This window comes from Arctopsyche grandis, chromosome 11 (assembly GCF_051622035.1).
Source record: "Arctopsyche grandis isolate Sample6627 chromosome 11, ASM5162203v2, whole genome shotgun sequence".
Lineage (NCBI taxonomy): Eukaryota > Metazoa > Arthropoda > Insecta > Trichoptera > Hydropsychidae > Arctopsyche > Arctopsyche grandis.
The window spans coordinates 25,280,002-25,305,438 of record NC_135365.1 but is presented as its reverse complement, the minus strand read 5'-3'; the positions used below and the strand labels follow the sequence as shown (position 1 = coordinate 25,305,438).

The 25,437-nt window shown below is 32.4% G+C and overlaps 1 protein-coding gene across 1 annotated transcript in view; it reads right to left on the bottom strand.

The window, feature by feature from the left end:
- The window catches only part of dati (zinc finger protein datilografo), a 104,440-nt gene that overhangs the window by 35,145 nt on the left and 43,858 nt on the right, over positions 1-25,437 (bottom strand). Inside the window, exon 5 of the mRNA XM_077440557.1 lies at positions 2,391-2,625. Coding sequence (XP_077296683.1) covers positions 2,391-2,625 — 235 coding nt within the window. The remainder of the gene's footprint in view (positions 1-2,390; positions 2,626-25,437) is intronic.

The window sequence follows — 25,437 nt, the reverse complement described above, 5'->3', positions numbered from 1 at the left end:
AAATTAAAAAAATGCAACGATATAAATAAAGCAATAGCTAAAATTATAGACCAAATGCTAAAAGTCGTACTTTTGGAATAAAAGGTTCATACTTTATATATAAGGTAAGTCATTATTACAAAAATAGCCAAAATCCTTGTATATGAAAGCTATTTAGTATTAAAATAACTGGTGTGTATATTAATATTATCTCATATAAATAATCTTAATGTAAAATATATACACTTTTCAAACTCTTTCAATTTACCTACATATAGTACATATACTATGTATTGTAACAACATGTATGTATAATACACGCAAAACTTCAGTTTTTTTATAACTAGAGCTTTGTTGTAGTAGAATTTATTCTAAAAATAATTTTTTACAACCAGTTTTTAATAATATTTGTGTTTTTTCAAACCCAGGTTTAAATCTTGGATGCGTAATTTCAATACTCCCATATACTTGGATTAAAAGTAATCAATACTTTTAATAAATATGCCAAAAAGATGAGATTCAAAATTTTCGTTCATTTATTACCTTACATAATAAAATAAAGAGTCTTGTCAATATTATTTAATTACAAGTAAACGAAATTTTCTTTTGATTAAAAATTTCAACTCCACGTCCGAAATGACCGAACGATCACATTAAAAATTCAATTAAAACGTATTACAAAAATCGAAATCTAATTACACTAAACGACCATTTTCAATAGAAAAGCGATATAAAATTACAAAATTGCCCTCATCACACATCACAATATACGGGGCTAAAACCGTTCGTATGTTATTACACGAGTATGTACGTACATATGTACATAGAAGATGGACTCAAATTATGATTTCCGTTTAATTGCGACGGAGCAATTTTACCGCTTTTTTGGAAATCAATAATGAATGTAACTGTATTTAAATGCTCATTAGACGAAATTTTTGGGGGGACGGGGTGGAAATTGCCGAAACGCGGAAGGGTTGGTCACCGCCGCGCCCTTAATGGTGCTTAAAACGCGACAATTTTTAACCGTCAAAAATCCGAATCAATTATTCCGGAACGCAAACGTCGAACTAGACGACAATAGCACCTTGGAGAATCCGGATCGATACATCGGGGAATTTCCGGATGCGTCCTCGTCGTCCAAATCCCAGAGGTTGGATCGTTCATGCGGACTAATTGACCGGTGTCCCCAGTTAACCGGACACTAGTTTGTCCTCGCCTAAAATATCGACATATTAGTTTATCCTTTCCATAGAATCACTTGTGTTTGGAATTTCAAACTAATGATTGATTCAATTCAAAGATTATTTCCTAAACGGTTGTGCTGAAGTGCTGCGAATGCGCTTGAAATTTATCGTCAATCGTTGTAAATAAGTATAATGGAGTCCTTTGAAATGTCATAAATATCCAGAACCGATTGTGGAAAAGGGGCGTTAGTGTAGCCGTTTGTAGCGTGGAAACTAACGATTTTTCCCTATCACTTCTTATTATGTTACATATCGATGCGATATCTAATCGAACGCTAAACAAATATTTAGTTACAGTAAATGTTACATTACGTGGAATTATATTTTATATTGAATTATTTTATATTTTTTCAAAATATTTATATTATTCGACGAACTATGTAACTACGAGATTGTACACCAAATTTGGTGGTTCTAAATTGAAAAATATAGTTTAAAAAGCTGATAAATTAACATTTAAAAAATCAGTACGCTATTTACACCGATCAAATCTATGTAAGATTATTAATTTATTTATCATTGAATTCTAAAGTTCTTTATTGAATTATTTGAAATTAAGATTAGGCATGTTTGCAATATAAAACATGTTGACATTTGCTACTTGTAGTTGAAGAAAATATCCGTATATAAATAAAATATTCCAAATCGCAACATTATAGTTAATACAAACAAACCAGTCATAATTCCGAAGGCAACTGTACTGTATTTGTATGTCAGAATTGTAAAAATTTGTCTAAATTAAAATATGTTAACGTTCAAATTTGACAGTGCATATGGCAAAACTTTGTATGAAAGTGTCACCAAATATGATATATGTATGTACATTATATGTATATACATATATCGGAATTGAGAAAAAGCGAGTTTGCGCACATCTGGCAGTAGATGCAACCTTTCATCACCGCGACGGCGCATTTTTCAGCATTTCAGCGAGATTTTTTCCCCCGTTCACTCCACCCCCACGTAAAAATCTGCTTTTTTCACTGGATTTTTATGCGAGGGTGCACTTTCATTGGACGAACCGGTCCACGCCCCCGCGGACTGAAAAAAAATCGCCTGAAAAAATCCACATTCGCTGACCAATGAAATTCGCGTTACGCGTCGACCAATAAACGGGTGGTACGAGATTTTCAGCACTTTTTTTTTAATCAATCATAGACGTACCTGTATGTAATCTGGTGTGTTGCTGGACGTGGCTGAGCTGCTTGAACCTCCTGTCACAATAGGAACATTTATAGGGTTTTTCACCGGTGTGAACCCGTATGTGCTGAACAAGTTGATGGTTCGAGCTGAAGGATTTCAGGCACTGCTGGCACTGGTGGGGCTTTACTTCTCCTCCTGCAAGACCCCGCTGCAATTCTCTGGCATGCATCTGCATCGCGTTCTTGTGCATAAAAATCTGAAAGGAAAAAGTCAAAACCGTTAGAGAGTTTGTTCCAGGTTTTGGAATCGTAATGAAACCGGCAGTGAGTGATCTCTTTTGTCCGTTGTCGTACGTTGTATTCGTCCAGTGTAAAATATGAATTTATTATTATTATAGCATTGATTCATTTAGAGATGGGAAACGTATCACCACCAAATCTATCTTCAATGTTAAATGATTACAAAAATATTGTAATAATACTTAGGTACAATGTTGAACATATGTAGATGCTTGTTAATAGAAATGAGTGTATAAATAATATAATAAAATAAAAATAAAAATGTGGAATATATTCGTATATGTGTGCATGTTTTATTTAACGCTTGTTTATACGGTTCATTGCACTAATTTCTTTTGTTCTAATGCTCGATTTCAAGGGTTGTCTATTATCTTTTTACAGACCAACTCTTACTATCAGTCAAACATGTGTGTGTAAGATTTTCTGTTTCTTTCTGCAGATAAAAAGATAGGTATGTATGTAAAATGTAAAATTTTAAATGTTAATATTGTGTTGTAAAATTTATATGAAACATTTTTAACTTTAAATTAAAATTGTTCAATATATAATACAAAAAACTTGCTTATACTTGATTGATTTAAAAATCAAATAAATGTTTTAATTGGATATTTATTTTATGTCAATTTAAATGTAATAAAGCGTCTGGATAATTTAGAAGTGTAATTTAAAGACTAGTGTGACGACTCTATATGTAATTTTTATTTTTATTTTCAAATATATTCGATTTTCTTATGATGTGATCTAATTGTGAGTATGTGACTCAATCTTCTAGTTATAATAATTAAAATTTAAAATTTTGGGTGGTATAATACATAGGTTTTGAATGTCTACGGTGCGATCGATCGAGCTAAATATTTTTAATTGAAAACTAAACGATTGCATCCGAAATCGGCGAAAACTTTTCGAATCAAATTATTTGGAAAATTTCTTCCGTGACATCTGGCACTTTGGTCCCGGGAGAAAAGTGAAAACTCGCGAGAAAGACCGAGAGTGGAAAAAGAAAATTATTGGCTTTCAGTTCGGCGTTTTTACGCATTTCCCGTTACAGTTTTTAGCTGCAAACTTCCAAAGCTTCACAAATCGACTTTTATAACGTGAGAGAAATAACAAGAAAACTTTCGACACGTGTATTCTTATTATCGTGCTGGCAAAATGTACACATTCACGAATGTTATTAAATATCTTCGGAATCGACCCGCGAGACTTTAAAAACTCTGTTTTTGTACTTACATAGATAAAAGTATATTTTTGTAAAAGTGTATCTATCTATCTGTTCTGTAAGGAAAAAGGCATGCGTGACCTAATTGGAATATTTCATTCTGTCAAGGGACAAAACCGGAGGACGTAACGGTGAGTTATTCGCCGCTGACAAAAACGGGTGCGTATATAAACAAAGAAAAGCGGAAAAAAAACATGGGGCTCGCGTGACCAGAACCATTAAAAAAATTGAAAATAACCTCAAAGTTTAGATTGCCAACTATGGGGTTTATCTCTCGCGAACGGCGGGCAGTGCGCCGTTAACCCAACACTAACCGAAATGTTTTTAATTTAATTAATTTCATATTGTTGACACAGAAAATACACTCTCTTAATACAATATATACATATATACCTTTAGGAAACATTATAAAAAACATTAAACCAAATTTAGGCAACCTTCAGACACTGTACAAACGTAAACTTGTTATACTTTGATGTCACTTTTTTCAGTTTCATAAAAATAATTTTATTAAAATTATAATAACAATAAAATGAAATCAATACAACCTGAATAAATCAATTAAAAAATATTCAAAAGTTCAAAAGTTATACAAGGAATCGATGATCTGTTAGTATGAATAATGTTTATAATTCCATGTCTCACATCGACTATTTAAATGCTAAGCTTTGAAAATCATTCAAATTGATTTCGATCTTTAAATATTCGCTTTTATGTTTTGTTTTGAATTGGGTTATTAAAATTTGTACTTTTTATACGCAATATTTTATATACATATGTCAGTTTGTTATGTTATATTGATTTAAATTTATTTAAAAAAAATCCACTGTAGCTGTATCGTAATAATATAGGGAGTTCTCTGTTGTATTATTATGAAAAATAATGATAGACAATTTTTATATACCCAATCGAGCAGTCGAAGGGTTGATTCGTTGCTAGCCCATCCGACGTATATAATTTATCATTCCCAAAACGGTGTGCGCCTTAATTTTTTATGGCTCATAATCGATGTTGTGCGCAAAGGGTTATATTTGAATTAAAAATAAACTTTCCCCGTATACAAATGTGATACTTTAGTTGTTTCTTTATAAATTTAAATACGCATTGTCACGCTATGCAAGTCGACGAGAATTTTGTTCAATTTTTTTTCAATCGCTTTGAAGTGTTTGCGAACTTCCGTTTTTTATCTACATTTTATGTACTTTGTATATATGTATAAAAAAAAAAACAACACAAAATTTGAAACGTATCTTATAAAACGGCAATAAATCAATTCTTGTGTGCTGATCCAATCAACGTTGTCATAATAGATGTAGAAAAAATTATTTTTTTGTCGAAGGGTTACCCTCGTTCAAAGAAAAAAATCATCGACCGTATAAACGGATGATATAAAAAAACAAATTATGTAAAATGCGTTTGATGTAACTGTTGTAAAGGTTCAGAGGCGTTGAAGTTCATAGCTCGTGTAATAAATTGCCGGAAGTTGATTATAAAACCGCGTAAAAAAAGGCATCGAAAAAAAAAATATTGAGTTATCCCAAATAAAGCAATAAATGATAGGGGTGAAAATGCGTAAGCTCGTGTTCAAATACGAAAAAAACTCTATTAAAAAAGGGGTTAAAGTAGAAGTCGGAGAAAAAATAAATAAAAAAACATGCTGTACATAAACGTTCGTCAATTACAATGCGGCACCGTATCATTTTTTCATTATCGCATGTCAAACATGCGCACGTACATATTAATTATGTTTGAGCAGTTTTAAATTCAATACCTTACTTATATAATAATGCAACGTAAGCTTTTGATGTAAATAATAAAAAAATACGATTTAACCTTTGTACGAATCGATCAAAACTTTTCATTCGTCAATAGAAAGAACCTTTGTGATGACATTTCGATACTTTTTTATAGTGTCAATTAAAGAAAGGTCAATCGTGTTTTTTTCTTCATTTCGCTATAAAGAATCGAACGATACTGCCTGTAATAATTTTACAGATTTGCAGGCGTATGTATGCGCATTTTTATTTAAATTTATTTAAATGAAAGGTTCGGCGAGCGCGTGTTAAAGTAGCGTTAATTACAATCATTAACACGTTCGATGTGAAATAATTTGTGGGCGGCTTATCGGCGATATGCCATTATATATATAACACTTTTTCATAATAATTAATCGTTTTCGAGGGTGCATATGCGTATTTTTTAATTAAATATACTTTTTATTACGTATCTGTGTAACGCGCTTATCTGGATGGAATTAATCATTCGCTGAAAGAAGAGCGGTGTCGCTTTGACTTTTTCAATTTTAAATTTTAACGCTCTCTTTCGTTTGAAATTCATTTTTCTCACACTTCGCTGAAATATCTAATTTAAAAAGATTATATGAGATCCTTTTTTGCATGCATATTCATGAGGGATTATTATTTTTCGTGAGCTTGAAAATTTTTCGCCTGAAATACTTTTTCAGCAGGCGTTCTTTGTAGGTAGGTATATAATTATTCTGAATGGATTCAGCAAAAAATTTCATATTAAATAAGTTTAAGTAAAGTGTATTGAAATAATTTTAATCAAGATTAGTTTAATTAAATGAAATATAGAAAAAAGGAAAGAAAAAAAAACAGTATGCATACTCTTTGTATTTATCTATTCATATTGCAACCCTTTCGCAACCGTATAATTAAAATACCCCGAAGCGTAAAATCGCACCTTTTTAAAATTTAAATACGACTGTGACACCCCTGAAAAAATTAATTCCATTTAATACACCGTACCTTGTATAAAGTTAAGAAAAGGTAGAGCAAATTTCATGATACTTTACATTTTAATTAGTAATTGCAATTAATATTATTTTGTACTATCAATTATTATATATAATAGACATATTATAACATTATGATATATGTATGTATGTACGTACATATGTATAAGATTTTTAAATGAAATTTCATCCAACAGAAGTAAAAATTAAAATTTAATTAGTATGAAAACATAATTCCAATACAAAATAAGTTGTTTTGTTTTTATATCTATTAAATAAAAATAAAATAAAATTGTTATATAAATCTAAAGAGTATTAGTATAAATATTTGATTTAATGCAGTTCAATAAAATTTTCAAATTTAAATTTGTATAACTTGTGTTTGATTGATTTCAATCGTTAAGAGCAATATTTTCAAACAGGTTATTATATGCTCCCGATATTTATTACAACACAATTAAAATCGACCATAGGATCGAAGTCTACATTGATATGTAAATATATTAGATATACATACATATATGTAGATAAATAGCGATATTGTGGTCCCGAACTATTGACGGGGACTTTACTCACCGTGCGACATTCTAATAATAAACTCGCACTCATTGTTCAACGTCTTTTGAATACATTGCAAACAGATATATAAATAAAATGCGCATTGTAAATAAGTTATATCTGGTGTTTACATGCGAGAGGAATGATTGATCTGCACTTTCTAAATGCATCCGCGGTTGGCTATCACTGTCCTTGCACATGCACACATGCGTTTGTTTGCACATTGTTCGCCAGATCCATGTCCTGCGCAATAATGTATATTAATAAAAAGTTCACCGACCCACTTTTTTCATTCTTTATCTTCTCACTTGCACACAAACACACTCGCTATCTAACTTTATCTTTTTATTGTTGCACAAGCTAATAATGCACATCTCAGACGGCTTGCACTCGAACTGTTGGGTAACATTACGCTTTTTTTTTCGACGACATAATAAATTGCGACTATCGAAAAATAAAATGCTAGAAATATGCAAGCGAGCGTGTGAAATGGGCCGTTAAATAAACGCCGATAAAAGTGCAATAATGTGCATGCATTTTGACGGAAATATACATACATAATGCGTTGAGGAAGCGAGCGATAGCGAAAAAATTGTAAATATTTGTAAATGTGCGTGAATTTTTTTCATTGTTTTTTTCTTTCTTATCGCAAAGTGCATAAAGAATTTATGCATTTTTATTACGCCACAAACGGCGATGCGTCACAATGACTTATTATTATACTATTAACCCGTCATCGACCGAATCATCATATTCGATCGTACTGAGTATTACATATACACGTAAACTATTTTAATATGATCTGAAATACCATTCAGATCAAGGTGTGGTAAATATTGAATTTGCATATTTATAGAGTGCATATTTGATGGCGTTATGACACCATTTAAGTCGCAAACAATACAATCTTAAGTACTTCAAAATTGGATTGAAAAATACAAAATCACATTCAGACTAGTTTGATTTGTATGTATGTAGTTTCAGTTCAAGAATGTAATGTATCATATCTGATTTATATATTTGTTATTAATCTATGCATTGTGTAATTTTTATAATTGTTCATTTATGTGTGTATTTTTCCGTACAGTTTACTGTTTTTATTTAAACAGAAAACTGAATCTTTTAAGCATTCCATATGTATATGCAATAAGATGTAAAGTTTAATGATGGAAATACATACATATATCGCTTTCTTTTGACAAAATATATGAATGTTTCAATCATTAGTTAAGTTTTTTCAAACCTTGGAAAATATCTATAGTAAATGGATAACAAGTAAAGAAAACATAACTGGCTCACGGGTAGTTAATTTGTATAGTCAATTATATAGGAGAAAGTCATGTATTATAATTTTAATCAATTTTGGAGATTTCCGTGAATTATCTGTCTGGGGGGCCGCTAGTTACGTAACCACTTTCCGAGATTTCGATTAGTTCGACGGCAGTTTTATCTGCTGCTCGTAGTGCGCGTGCACATTTTTATCCTCTCGTTATAACGGACATTTACATTACGACAAAATAATGGCAGCACGTGTTAATCGCTTAACGTCACGCGACGAACGGGAAGCTGTCGAGTTAATTTCTCGACCGTCTGCTGTATTTTTTTCAATTCATTATGACGAAAAAAAGACAAACATTCCTTTTTATTTGAATACGCACATACTCGGCTCGTCTAATTATGATTTTTTCTTTTCATTGGGAGCGTCCGGTCGCGAGCGGGTCACGGAGAAAGAGTGCAATATGCATTTTGTTTGTTCAATGCTTATTGCGGTATTGATAATAAGGCCGGTGCGAATGAACCCGGTCGACTGGCCGTGAACTCGTTAAAGGGTTAAAAAACCGCGACGTTTGCAAGGATTTTTTATATTTTAACGTATGCACGTTTGTGTGGTCGTCGCGCTTAAAAGGTCATTTCGATTCGAATCGAAATTCGTCCTTAAAATTATGCAAAGCGAAATGAATATTTGATTTTTCGGGGGCGCTGACTTGAATTATCAACTGAAGAAATTATTTCTACATTCGCTCATACATTTTTGGACGAATTCAACTTTGGAAAATTAAAAAGAAGAGTTTCAATTTTTTGTTTTTATTATTTTTTGATTAGATTTTTTTCAGGGCCGTGCAGTTGGCGAAGTATGAGTGTGTCGGTATCAGTGTTTACAGTGTTACGTAGGTGTAGCCGGGTCTGTACTGGGCGGACAACGCGGTTCGTGTTGTCCCGGGTCGGGACAGGGTTACTGACTCCTCTCGTGCTCGTGGTCGGGTCTTAGCAATCGAAGGGCCGCGGTCCAAGTTAGTTTACGACTTAATTTAGTATAGAATCTAAATCAAAATTTAAAAGTTGGATGAAAAAAAATAAACACATAAAAATAATACATTTGGAATTATCGGTACAGCTTTTTGTGATTGTACTAATTGTATTGATTTTTAAACGAATAAATAAAACAATCATTAAAATATGTATGTGCGTTAGTTGAAAACGGGGACTCGAGTGCGCAAGTTCAACGCAGATATAAAACAAATTACTTGAAAGCTCATCGTACTAAAATTTTATGAATTATAAATAATGCGAAATTGACATTAAAATTACGGTTTATATTTCAAAAAGTTTCATTTTTAGAAAATGAGTTATTTTTTTTATATTTTGCGATATTTAGAAAGTGAGCATATAAATATTTCGACGCCTTTACCATATAAATAACTATATTTATATTTAATTCTAAATTTATTTATTTTATTTTAAGTTCAAGTTTGGACCATTGTGGCATTACAGGAGTCCCCAATGCACCACAATGGTCGAAAAAAGTATATTTTGTTGAACGAATTCGAATTATACCATATGTGCGTTTTTTTAGAAGTGATGTTATTATTTTACTATGTTTATATAATTTTAGAGTAAAACGAAGAGTTCAAATCCAAAGAACCAATACCTAGTTGAAATTGGATCAAACGATTTCGATAACTATATATTTAAATGCTTACATAAATTTAAATCATATTTTTTTTATAAAACAGCACGACACTTTTGAGAGCATCTGTCAGTTTCGGTTTCGGCCTATCTCATAAGCAGTTTCATATACACACCCATACAAGCACACAATAAGATCTTGAGCATGTTGTACGTACATACATACAGTACTCAGAGACAAGAGTCATGCTCCAGACACAAGTTCCATTCCTTTTTATTATCATTTTACTTTTATTTATTGCATGACTCGCTCATGAGATTTTCTATCGCGGAATTGACGGTTCAACCAATATATCAATAATGACTATCGCCCCGATGCACAACACACAACATTATAAATACAACGGGATACCACTTCGGAACAGGCCAATATCTAAGTCATAATCATAACTATACATCAAACGAGGTGTTTCTCTCTCGAGACACACTGTGTATAATATTTCCTATTCGATTTTATTAGGCACGCGGCAAATTCGAATCCACTTTGAGTTTCAATTACACACATCTACTGTTATTTTATTTTATTTTGGTTATGCGAATATTTCAGCTTGTCTCAGTGATATATTTGTATTCAAAACTGTGTCTCGAGCTGACCATTATGTATCGAAGCTCTGAAAACGAGCTGGACGAGAAGAATAGTTCACGGACATAAAGTGAATTGGTAACGGGCAACCATTTGAATTTCGCAACGTCGCACAAACGCGGATGCACTTCAGATGCATTTTATATATTCTTATTATGCACGAGTATACGTCAAACGACACGGGTCACAAGAAGCATCGAACCCCCTACGCAACCGTTAATTGACTCACTTAAAATACATCATATGTAAATGTAACTTATGCATATGATGACACCATTGGACTTGTGCTTTGAAATATTTACTAACATTTTTTTTAAATTAGATTAAGATTCTAAAATCGGCTTCTTTTATATTTTTATCATATACACAAACTAAAAGTGGCTCTAATGAGTACATTTGTAGCTGGTGGTTAAGCATCGTTGATCCTCGAGAATTCGTTTATTCCGCTATAGTGACCAGAGTGCGTAAAAAAATTGTATCGGATTACGTGCAAGCGGTCGACAATTCGCGATTTCTGAGAAACCAGGTCGGGTTTGTTTACATTTTTTTCAACGCTATTATAGTTGGAGAGTGTCTCTTTATATCAATTAAATGAAAATTAAAACAACGTACAAAAATTAATACAATTGTAGCAATGAATGATGCAAATTGCAATACCATTTTTGGTACTGTAGATACATACATATATAAAGAGGAAGTTATTTTAAACATATTTAAAAACAGATTAATGAAATGGTTGAAATAAGAATGTTGTGTACTGTCTTCTACGGATTTTTCAGGAGAAGGTTAGAGGAAACGAATTATTTAATACCGTAGAAGAATATAAGAATAATAATTTTAAAATCATATTCCTTGCAGTATAAAAGGGTTAATATAATTTCAATAATATATTTAAATTATGTCGACCGTCGTTTTAGTATAAGAAATCTTTAAAAAAATTGTAGAAATTTATTCAAGATAATATGCTTTTAGATCACGAACTTTCAGTTCATAAGTTCAATGCTCTATCGAGCACCACGATGTTATTTAAAGATAAAATAATTGCACTAATTTAATAATGCGATAATAAAATAAAAACACTAAGATGTTAATTAAAAAAATTGTTGTTTCAAAATATGGGTGTTATTAATTAATCGGTGACTTTTTTTGATACGATTGTTTTGATTTCCTGCGATAAAATTTAAATTAAATTAACTTCTCATATGTAAATTTTCATAACAAAAAAGAAAGTCGATAGTATTGAACGAACACCAATTTCGATTCAGTGTGCATTCAGCGATCATTCAAAGTCTTAAATGATTGATTTATTGCTGAGCGTATAAAATAAGCTCCAACCGAAAAAGGTTCGTTCGGTAATTATAATTATTTAATTTAAATATACAGACTAGACAATTCAATCGATTGAACGCGTTGGTGCGATTTGACACGATCGTAAATATCTTGTTTCAATTATACGCGTCCGTTGCGAAGTATTTATTCATATTGATTAAATTGATCGAATCCCTTTTTCCATCCACCCATGTATTCACATGTGAATGTATACATAGATATATGTATATATGTACATATGTGTGCATGTGTAATTTTTGCACGGGCGAGATGCAGCCGTGACCTTTCCCGCGAGATGCAGCTCATGCATCTTGCATCGCCACACCGAGCGGGAAATGGCTATCCAATTTTACTTTTCAAAATCATATTACTTATTCGATTCGTACTCCCATTGTGACTTGGAATTGGGTGCAATTTTTTCCGCATTGAGCAGGTCAGTATTCGCATAATAAAGTCACATTAGTCACCGCCGCTCGACTTGGATGCATTTAATTGCATGGAGTACACGCAGAGCCGAAAATGGCCAAAACCCGCCCGACTACAAACTCTGTCGATGCATATCAGTCACAATTGGCAATCAATAATTAACCAACTGAAATTATGCATTTAATGACCGTTTATATCAATCAAAATATCGTTTGATTAATTGCAAGTGTTTTAATTGCGTTCTGGATAAAGAGGAGTGATGTTACAAGATGCTGTCACGGTCAAGGGACGATTTTCAAGTAAATAAGTAGTAAGGAAGAATAAATAGCAATGCGGCTTATAGTGCATGCGAATAAATGCATAAGCGATGCCTTTTTAAATGCGCCGTGAGCTCGCAAAGCCTTTTGCGAATATGTCCTCTTGCAATGATTTGAATAAAATATTTACACGGCGTCAGTTAAGTGAACCGGAGGGGAGGGTGTTAAAATTAGTCAATCTTCGAGCGATAATTCGAAAGAAAAACATTGACAAGGCCTGCATAAAAAATAATGCACTTAAAATGCGTATTTTATTTTTTTCAATATTCGATATGTATTAATAGAGGGTCTGCAAAAATGTCGTACACTTATTTTAGCGCCAAATTATTAAAGTTAATTAAAAACGTCATTGATAAAAAATACAAATTATTAACGGCGATGCAATTTTAAGGCTAATCTGCATGGAGCGAGGTTGCAGCTCACCCTGAACTCAGAGCCTGAACAACCGAGAACGGGTTTTCTAGTTATTTATAATATTACCGTTCTTTGAAGCTTGATTTTATTGAAGGAAGTTCTCAAAATTATTGTATTATATTAAAATTAATTATTTGAAATTAATTTCTTACATTACGGGAACACTTATTGGAATGCGTCAATGAACTATTGCATTTGTGTACTCGCGACGAGACCGCAGGATTGATTGTATAATTGGGTCAACGACATAAAAACGACTTGTTATATTTAAACTTAAAAATTCTATTATAATTTTGAATGTATATACGTGATTTCGAGTAATTAATTATATAAATTTTTTTTAGGAAACGGTTGAATTTCAATGTTCAATCTTACCTTGCGTTGAGTGTAGGAAATCGATTCATCGATCGTTGCCGTATTTGAAAAAAATATCACAATTTTATTTATATGGTATTGATTAGCATCAGTAAGGCACCTTTATATCACATATTATTTTAGATTACGTAAAAAAGTTTTGTATTTAGTTGGTATTTTTTTGTCGCGCGTGTGTTACGAATATATGGCACTGAGTCAACTCGCGTTGCGCAATTATTTTGCTGCGTATTTTTTCTTTTGAATTGAGATGTTCGCGCTCAAAAAATCCGTACATGTGGTGTGTACGGCGAGGGAATTTTTCAAATGTGATACCGGTTGAAAAAATAGCTATGCGGCCGCGGGTAGCGGGAGAAAAAAGAGTGGGAGAGATAGGAGCAAAGGCTGTACGCAGTGCGATAAATGCACTTCTTGTGCATGTGCAACAGTATCATTTCAAGAGACAATCAGGTGTGAATAGCACATATATCGCATTTCCGGAGGCAATTTGCCCATAACTACGTGAAATTTTCAAGGTTGTGCATTTTTTTCTGTACCAAAATTTGAAACAATTTAACATATGATTAACTACTTAAGAAACATAAGATCATTGAATCACACGTGATATCATATGTGTAGAATTATTATATAGATGGATAGTGCGTGATGATAAAAAACAAAGACGTACATAATTGAAAAGTAAGACTTGCTGCATTTTCTTTCGATTCGAATTTATTGTATTTTTTAAAAATTAAATCAAATAAAATACAAACAGAAAATTATCGATTAATAGCAGCAAACAGTATCACATGGCTTCGACATATCATATTTTTCCTGTTTTAATTATGAACTTTTGCATTTGCAAGCATCGATAGAGACTTCGATAGAGGCCGCAAAATCTAATTTAACGTCATTTGTGAAACCGGAAGTTATGTTTATTTTTAGTTTAATAAGATGTAGTGAGGATGCTAAGATGACTCATCCACGTACAATTGAATCAACTACAATATACACTTTATAAAACTGCCTACGTCACTGAGTGGATGTGTATTTGTAGTTTTATACTATAGGAAAATATTAAAGCGATCTTATGATTTATTAAAATCGTCAATAGAATTTTATATGATCGATCGTAAGTTGCGTGTTGGTCACAATCAAACGCGATTAAAATTCAATATTGTATGTACATTTCAATACGTGCGCTTCATACGAGTGTTGGCTTTCAAATTGTTTCACAGATGTAGTATTACGTACATAATTTTCGTATTATAAGAAAATTTGTATTAATGTATCAAATTAAAAAAAATTCAAGTGATTATTTAAAGATCTTTAAATAATAATTTGAAAATCGCTGTTTTGAATAGTGTTCATTGTAATGTTTAAAATTTCGTGGAAGCTCAGATCAAGCGAGACGAAACGCGGATTAGAGACGCGTCATCAGGAAAGAAGTGCATCATCTGTGCAATTTATGTGCATTTCTCCATTGCAAGTACGTCTCGTTGCACTCACTATCTTTCTCTCCCTCTCGCCTCCGCTAACCCGATACATGCCCATCTCTTTCTGATGACACGCAACGCGTGCATTTATCTCTCTCATTCGGCGCCAAAGTGCACTGGCTTTTTGCCTTGAACATAAAAATACTCCGGGTGTTGGCGTAGGTCATACACGGATTTTTTATGTTGTTTGTTTTCGTTTATTTATTTATTCTTTATACCATTTCATTTATCCGACGAGACGTACATAAAAAGTGCATTCGAGCGTTGCATTTCGAGATTTATTCGGCCTCTGACTCGCATCACTGAGGTCACTCGGCAAATATTGTATTACGTTATGAACATAAGGACGATGAAAAAATATAAGTAATACATGTCAGTCGTGAAAAAAATGACATGTAATCACAGAGTGCTGTTTAGCTTGCAGTGGTGCGTGTTCGCGTAATAACCGTATTTTTGCCTTATTACTTTATCTATGTAAGTAGTAATAGTAACAATAGATGAAGTTTTGTGATCATGCAAAAATTCGACTTCGAGATTTTGACCGATTTGAACTCAGAATCGATCACTGATCATGTTTTCATGGTTTTTTTTAACACCGTTTGTCCAACCGAACTGAAACTTGATATCAGCTACTGAATTGCTTGACAATATTAATTTTTTTATTTGACTGCAAGTGGTGCCTTCGTTAGGATTCAATTACCTTCTAAGCCCCTCAACGGATCAGATGAACCTTTTTTTAAATATAATAGAAATGATAAATTTCATACACTATTATTTTTAAATATTTTTACCTGAACCGGAAGTTGAACTTTTACTCAAGGGAATCGAGGTTTTTATGTTTTTCTAAGAAACCTTTTAGTGTATTGAACTAAAATTTCATATCTAGAAGTTTAAGCTTAATACCAAGTAAAATATAAATTTAAGTGCAGACCCGTCAACCTTATTTGGCAGCTTATTCTTATTCGATTTTTCTTCGACTATTTTTTTTGACCCTACAAATATGTGTGCTCTTGACGATAAAATTCTAGTATAATCATTGTATCAATGTCATGTAAATAAAAAAAAATCAACAAGTTTGATAAACCGGAAGTGAGATTTTTTCCTCTTATTGTGACCACACATTTTTTTCCACCCCACTGAACGTATCAAGCATTAAAAAAATTAAAACGATTGATTAATAAAACAAAATTAAAAAAAAAATACGACAGCCGGAAGTAGAACTTTTGTTTAGTATGATTTTCCTTATTTTTTATATTTCTCATATTCCTCAAATACATAAAGTCATGGATTGGTCACATCTGATTTTTTTATATATCATTGCACGTACATATTACGCAAGTGATGATATCGATGCATGAAAATAAAGACCTTCGATGGCCCAAAGGCCAGGATTTGATTAGCGGGAAGGATTGGTGTGCAATTTTTAAGGTCATTTTGGTGAGGCAAAGAGTAGGGACGATGTGTAGGTATGTATAAGTATGCACGTAGGATCAGACATGCATTTTATAAGCAAGTGTATTTTTCTTCAAGTCTTAATCAACGAATTGGCCTCGAAATATATATTATAGATATTAATATACGACTATACGTTTACCATAAGATGTAATTGAATATAATACATTAAATATAGATATGATGAAGTACATATACTGTTTTGTCATTAACTTTTAAGCGATAATGTATATTTTTATGTATGACGAATGCAAAAATTAAAATTTTTAATGAATGTTTTTTTAATTATGGTATATTATGCGTAATATTAGGAATCTATAAATGTATTATAAATAAAACTATAAAATATTAAAACTTTAATTGTTAATTTTCCACAAAATCATATGGTTCATATTTTATATGTAGTATGTACGTGCATAAGTATTTCATTAGTCGTTTTTTTTTAATATAATATTTTGTTAGAAGGTTTTTTTTTAATAATTTTTATTTTTATTCTAAAACAAAGTTAAAGATGCTACTTTGCTTAAGCATTAATTCGGATTTGAAATTATAAATGATTCGATTAAATAAATTATGAACTAGTATATACATATATGTAAAAATCGATACAAAGCTTGAATGCCTGTATTGAGACGAAATTTTTCAATGGAAATTCATTATGAAACTTAGCGAAATAAATATGCTCGAGAAAATCGGTCGTAGACGGGTTAAATTATCGGCATATTGCGTCGTTGAAATTCGAGCGATCGATCTATCACAATTTTCGCTGAAAACGTCAGCGTTTCAGCGTGTACGATATTTTTTGTCCACCGTAATAAATCATTAATTAATACGACGTTAATGTAACGGGCAACTCGACACCGACACGGTGTATAGAAACTGAGAAAAAAAATGAAAATGTTTTTAAAATGAAAAAAAAAAATAACAGACAAACTGGTTCGGTTCCTGTCTGTTGACCAAGTTTCTAGATAAAGTGCCATTCCGCCAATGTCTATTATGTTCAGCAAATATAATCTACGTACAAACACAGTACAAGCAAACATTCCAGATATAATAAAACCGACAATGTATGGTTTGGTTAAAATGTAATTAAAAAGCCAACTACTTAGTTAGAGAGATGTACGTAATTTGAGTGAGATTTAAGACGCGAGTTAAATGGTGCAAATCACCTTGTAAACGAGCGAGTGACCGATATGTATGTATACGTACATTTTCCGCAGTTTTTCCGCGCTTTCCCGACCACCCCACTCCTCCCTCGGGACCCCAAAGTGTTTTTATTACAACCATAAAAATGTGTTTTTCAAGTTTTCCCAGCGTTCTCCACGGCCGAGTACATATTTGCTAGTTCCCCTCAAAAATTTCTCGGGTTCTTCTTTTCAAAAGTGCATTGGCGTCTCGTGAACGATTTTTCATTATAAAATTGGGTAAATTATATCAATGTAAATATATTGATTACTAGTGTTGTACCCGATGAAATTTCATCGCATGGGTTATAGCATATTAAGTTATTAAATAAAAAAAAATTAAAAGAAATGTTTCGGTGCTATGTTCGATCCGCATGCGATCGTATTTTTTTATTTAGTACCTTTTAAATATATTTAATTTCATATTTATATTTAATATAAAAAAAATGTAAAAACTACGTACCTACCTGCATATAAACATTATAAAACACCTACACAAAAATGAATTAATTAAATAAATTTTTTCTATTGTTATTATATTCGTACATTTTGTTGGCAGTTTTTAGCTGTGACGTATGTATGTATATGTATGTCAAATCGAAACGACTATTATAGTATGGTGAGCGTTATCGCAGATACACAGATACACACACAGACACAGAATAGCGATATTATATATATGATATGATATAAAAGAGATCAAACTTTATTAATTTGCCAAATTTTTGTTATATCTTTTGCATACTCACTAATGATTTTTACTTTATCTATGTCTGTTCATATGAAGTAAAAATATATAAAGAATTGTAATCGTGTAAAAATTCTTTTAAATAACAAATTCTGAAGATTTAATACAAATAAACTACAATATATAATTGCTACTATTACTTAAATGTACAGACACAAGGAGTGGTACGTGGTACTAGTTTTTATTTTGCACACGTAAAAAAATGGTAGCACGTCCAATATATGCAAGTGTAATCTAGGCCAAAACTCACCCCCTGGAGTGTTTTCGGTGATATTTTATTCTTGTATTGACAGTGATCGACAACGTTGATTCTCATTTTTGAAGAAATTTAGGAGAAAATTAATTAACAATGACATAAAGACACGCCCATTCACAGTATGAGTCTAACTAGGCATGCCGTGCCGTACCAGTGTATCTGCGCCTTAATCCGTATGCAGTATTTTTATGACTTTTTATAACAATACACATAAACAATAAACTGGGGCGTTTGCGTAGAATTTTTAAAATGATAATAGACTACATTTACGTAACGTTTTTTAAATATCTGTATGAAAAAAAAAGAATTTATTTTGTATTTTATTAGATGGTTTTAACATAAATTGTGTTCTTTAAGCATAAGACATAGACGGGTTCTAAAAATATAAGGTTGTTTTTGCTGTGTGTGCATTCATAAGTATATAATGGAATAACATTTGTGAAATTATACGTTAACGAGACGCCCATGAGATCGTTTCTCAAAGTTGCCCCCCCCATCACCCCGCAGCCCCTCCTCCACATCTCCTTTCGCCCCCGTTTTAATTTCTGCTAATTTTTATCTCGTCTTCCAACGTTCTTGTCTTTTCTTCTTTTTTTCCTCATTTCGCGACCTTTTCGCTCCCTATTTTCGTGTCCTCCTCTCAGACTTTCTTTTTCTCGTTTTTCCCCAGTTTTTTTTTACTTTCTTGGTACTTTTTTGGCGTTTTATTCTGGCGCTCTCATTTCTCTCGAAATTCTCGTTTAGCGCTAACTTGTTTCCACGGATAGGTACGTTTTTATAGGTACATACATAGCGTACGACTGTCACCGAAATATTATTACCCGTTCAGTAGGAAAATTTTCTTCATTTTTCCTCGCGACAGTTTTCATCGACTAAAATTTCTGTCTGTTCGTCAGTGAGAGTGTGTGTTTGTATGTTTGCGTTTAAATTTCGCATCACTGACGGTCACGCTGTCGCCGATAAAAGAAATGCAGTTTGTTTTTTTAAAAAGTGGCCCAAGGTCTCGGCTCGACCTCACATTGTGTCTCGACTCACCCACCCACCCACTCGTAAATGCATTTTGCATGCACCGTATTTTTTTCGACACTCGTTTTTGTTTCATTTTTTAATTCGTTTCATTTATTTTCAACTGCTCTTCTCAAATAAACGATCTCTCACCGAACAAACAGAAAATACACGCATGTGTTGAATTTGCGAAATCGATTTTGCAAAACCTTCAACGGAGGTCAAAATTTCACCACAATAATTAAACAAGACGAAGGTAACAAGTTCACCGCATAAAGAGTGTTTCAAAAAAATACTTAAAAAAAACCAAGTGAAAAGATTTTCCATAAGCGACATTAAAAATATGACTAAAAGTTAGTAAGCATAGTTACTTTAGATGCGAACAAACATCAAATCCTATTTTTTTTAATATATTGTACATATACGTACATATTTATTTTTTCAAGTTTCAGACTTAACGATTCCCAGAATAAATGATTCACTGATTCTTAAATCAGGTCAATCGTTCACCTTGGCCCAACCAATCTTCTTTCAAATTATATTATAAAAAAATCCATTGCTTCTTAAACTTTAATAATACAGAAACGTACGGAATAAAGGGAATAAGACAATTCAATCTACAAGTGTGCATATAAAAGACATGACATCATGTTCTGCTACATAAAAAGATTCCTCTAAAACAGAATCTGAAATTTTATCCGTTGTGTGTGAGAAATTCAATGGTGGTCTTAGTGCTAAAAATCGTCTGTACAATTCATTGAAAGCACATTTTACAATGTCCGTTCGGTTATATCCGGGTTAAATTTGATCTCGACTGACTTTTCCAAAAATCCAAAGACTCGCTCCGTCCATCGTCGCGTCATGAAATTTTTATCCGCGAAAATTATTCGAGAGGCCCCGATATTTAATTAACCAATGTCAGAAATCGTCTTTAATTAAAAAAGGCCAAGAGACGGAAGGAGAAGACGAGAGCGAGAAGGCGACGGTGAAGAAGGGGTTTAAAAGAGAGAGGGAGGGAGCAATACCTACCCCTAAATGAGCAGTGACATCTGCGAATCCTTTTTTAAAAAACATTTATACATTTATATGAGAAGAAACTTCACAATATCTTACATTTTAAATTGCACGTAATAACTTTTTAAATGGCACAAGAAAATTTCTCCCCCTTATTTTAAAATGTCAGGCTACCGGCGCTCGGACGCCTCGACTAATATCCGACCCTTTGTAGGCGAGCCAGATTCGACCTTATTTCAAAGTGATATAAGGTCGCTTTTTGTCCAATATCGTGGGGCTCGTGCGACTTTTCAGTGTGGCCGCGCGCGTATTCCTTCTTCCCTTATAAAAATGAAATAAAAGTCTTGAAAAATCATATCTTTTGGAGCAACGATTTAAGCGAAAGGGGAAAGTTGTCTTATATCAACAAACGTTTTTATCTTCGCCTCGAAAGCGCGGAAAGCTCTAAGCGAAATTGCGAATCTCTCCATCTCCCTCGCACTCTCTCTACTGTATATTTTCGTCCAAATTTTTATTTTTACTCATTTTTTTCATGTTGCAAATTATACATATTCATCGAATGGAAATGTTTTCCCTCCTTGAAGATTTTCGCATTCAAATTAATTATACTCCATTTTTTTCGTACGCCTAATTTGGTTTCATTGTTGATACGAGGCAACACTTCAAACAAACATATACCTATAAATTAGTTGAGAATATTTCTATACATTATTTAACTGCCTGCAGTCCAAGGAAAGAATATCTGAGATTTATGTATTTAAAATAATATGATAGTCATGTGTATGTATGTAATGTAATAGTAATTATTTTTAATTGAAAAACATAAATTTTAAGTATTTACATATTTTTTGTTAATAACGTGCAAACACTAACCAATCGTTAACGTGGTTTTTCATATTGGTTTACAACTTTTTTCTCCATAGATTTTTTTTAGTTATTATATTGATCTTTAAATTACATTTAAATATATATTATGTTTACATTTAAATAAATTATATAAAACAAATTTATTTTACAGATACATTTTCATTTTTTATTATTTATTTATTCACAAATTTGCCATAGTGACTTTACAGATCAATTCCAAGTCGTCGCTATATAAAAAGGAAATAAATTATTATATTTTTATATACATATTATATTACATATATGTATACATATATTATAGATGGTACCCAAAAGTCACCTTTTTGACAATTAGTGTGCTCTATGTTAAAAATTGTATGTATAAAGCAATATATGAGGCGAATAAGAGGGATGATGATTGAAAGAATATTCTTCAACCTCTTCCCCCCTCGCATAAGCACCCATTTTTCAACCCCCTCGCGCCAATTATTATTCTTTCGGCGGAAGTACGTTTAACGTTTTGAAATTTTAAAATTTTCCTTCGAACGCGTTAACTACGCTATACCGTTACACGGTAGGATCGAGTCGCTAAACGATTTCGTGACGAGTCCTTATATACGGCACGGTCGAAAGTACACGTCTAATCGGACAAAAATTAATATAATGAAAAAATAGAACGCTTCCGTACCGCGTTTGCTCAAAACGATCACGCACACCACGAGGTTGAAAAATTTGACGATTCAATTTAAAGGTTAATACGAAAAAATCGTGTCAAGGCTTTACGATAAGATAAGTCACGATCGTTAATACATGTACGATTAAATATTCGCGATGAATTTCGGGCATTATTTGCGTACGTATGTATTCCGAAAGCTACCCCCTTAAATGACGACGGTGTCTTCCAACCCCCACGTCCCCCATTTCTCGAATGTCTTTTAAAAAAGGGGTAAAACTCCGAACGAAAAAACCATGAAAAATGAAAACCTTAAGTGACTGTCTATATAAACAGTGGTGATATTTCTTCTTGGAGCACAGTTCATAGTCGATTAAATGTCAGCATACAATTTTATATGAAAACATTGATTTTTAATAATTAACTTTAATATGAAATATTTATATTCATGTTAAAATGTGTTGTAAATTATTTTAATTTAAAAAAAAAACGAATTTTAAATTTAACAAAAAAATTATCCCTATGAACCGGTCTCTGATACAAAAAGTGTTGCATAGTGACTCAACTCGTTGATTCTTTTATGATTTTCAAAAATAAAATTGTAAATATACATATATGTATACACTATTTAAATATAATTTTGTTCATAATTTAAATAAAGCAACATATTATATGTGTGTTTTATTTAATAAAATTTTTCACTATGAACGAGATTCAATTATGTTATTATATATTGTTGATTTTTTATGATACGTGTATATTTTTAAATAATATGTTTATGGAGTATTTGGGTAGTTTTAATGGTTTTCAAACTGTCGTTAATTAGTTAATATTACATTAAATCATAAATTGAAGTAACGATACTTTGTCTTCGATATATTTATAATGTAAAAATATCCCATAAAAAAACTTTCCAGTTATATCACGCCATGGAGACAATCTTGCGAAAAAATTATGGCTATTACCGAGACAGTCAAAGGCTGTGCCCGAGCTCGAAAGCGAAGGGGAGGAGGGTGGATGATACTTTGGGTACTTTTTTATAGGTTCAATTTTTAAAAAGGGTATTACAAAGTGGAGAATGATAACAAATGGGCGAAAGCTTTACGAGAAAAGGTAAATTCTACTTAAACTTCTACTTCTCGCGTTAAACTTTTTTACATATTTTTTCCCGCAGTCAGACAGAACCGACAGTTAAAGCTTCATACAAGCCGATTAATATCAATTTAAAAAAATCCATGCGATCGAAACGAGCAACATCGCCATTGTAAATTACGATTAATTACAAGCGGCTATATTATAAAAGTGTATGGGGTTTTGCACGGTGAGGTGCCATTTAACATGGGGCTTTTGTTCATTTCGTGCTGCTCTGGACCTCAACTGACCTTTCTCAATCCGGTCCTGGTTGCCCACACACATACGTGTTGATTCTGTCCCTCTTACACGCAGGTTCTCCTCTTTACCTCTCGTCCCTCTCAGCTTATAATCTATAATCCAGGCGTGCGAAACCTGTTGATCGCAAAACGGAAAACCCACATAACGATCGTACGTGAATCACGGAAAATGTTGAGGACCCCTGAGCAACATCTATGTATTGAATATCGGCGGTGAAAGAGTTTTGTACGTCTGTTTCTTTCGCCCACGCGAAAAAGAGCGAGCGAAAAAGTCGACCTTAAGAAAAACCACTTTTCTAGCGGAAGTGCTGTGTAAAATAATTATTAATTTCTTAGAGCGAAAGCAGAGCTGTGTGAAAATGGATTGAAATCGTTTTGATGTTGATCGATCGCTAATACAATTATAATAATTTAAAATGAATCAAAGGGGACGTCAAGTTTGATGAATGTGCGTATGGCCGTTCGCTTTATGAATTTGTGATAAATAATTACACCGATTGTAATACGTATTTTTAAACGTAATACGATTTTCGCATTATAGTAATGCGAATTTCTTTGTTGGATTGTTCCTTTTGATATCTTTTAAAAATATGTCCGTCCCTTTTCGTCCGCAACAATGGGCGGGAACAAGAGAGAAACACAACGCATTATAGAAAGATTTATCGCTCGCGATTTATAAGAAGAAGATAAAAACATTGTTGTAGTAGGTGTTTTATACGTATAAATCAGATCATTTTTAATGCAGAGCTATACAAAAATTTTTTGTATAGAAAAATTTTTAATATAGAAAAAAAACACAACATTTACAGAAAAAATATGTACAATACCGAAATGATACGTCAAATTATTTCAAAAATGAATATCCGAGTTCGCAATTTCTTCATGTACTAAATTCAATAATAAGTAATATTATATTGAAACCGGAAAATGTTGTATTATATTTGACATTTTTTGACCTTTAAATTGATCTAAAATGAGCCGGTCAAATATAAAATAAAAATTATGCAATTACATGCAACGTCCGATCTTTCAGATAAACTTATCAAAGTCGGCAACATATGATTCATTCTGCAAAAATATATAATATGTACATACAAACATTCTTCTTCCGGTAACGCCTACGCTTCGCAAGCAATATAACAAAATAACGGATGAAAATCCCGCCTTCAAATGAGAACCCTCCTCGACAAAATCCAAACAAAAACTGAAAGTAAAAACTTGCAAAGTAATATAATCTAGCAAAAAACAAAATTGAGCTTTCTTCGTACGTGACCGAAATGCCAGCTTGGAAATATATTCGTTTGTGAATTTTACGGAACATTTAGAAAATACAATGTATGCATGCGTTCGCTCATTTGCCCAGGTGTCGCGAGACTTACTTTGTATCCTTTGAGTTCCAGACTTTCAGAATGAATTTATTTTTAAAATTCTTTTATGGAGTCGAGACTGCGAAATTTTATATGCTACTACATATATGTGGATATGCATTCGTACTCACATGTACATATGTATATAAAAAAAAATAGCGAACATCCAGCTCTTGTAGGATAGGCAGCGTGGGTGAACATGTTTTTAACTGATTAGATTGCTTCGAAATGGAGTCACTCATTCTGCTTCTCTTACAGAACGTAGCGGTAGTTCCTTTCTAATCCGGTGCATGAGAATAAAATATCGCAAAATATGTACCTATAAGTTAAATGTGAATTCTTGCCGTGAGTTGTGCATATTTATGTTTATGTACATTATTTTAAGGTGCCAAGCTATTGGTGCTGATTTTCCTAGAAA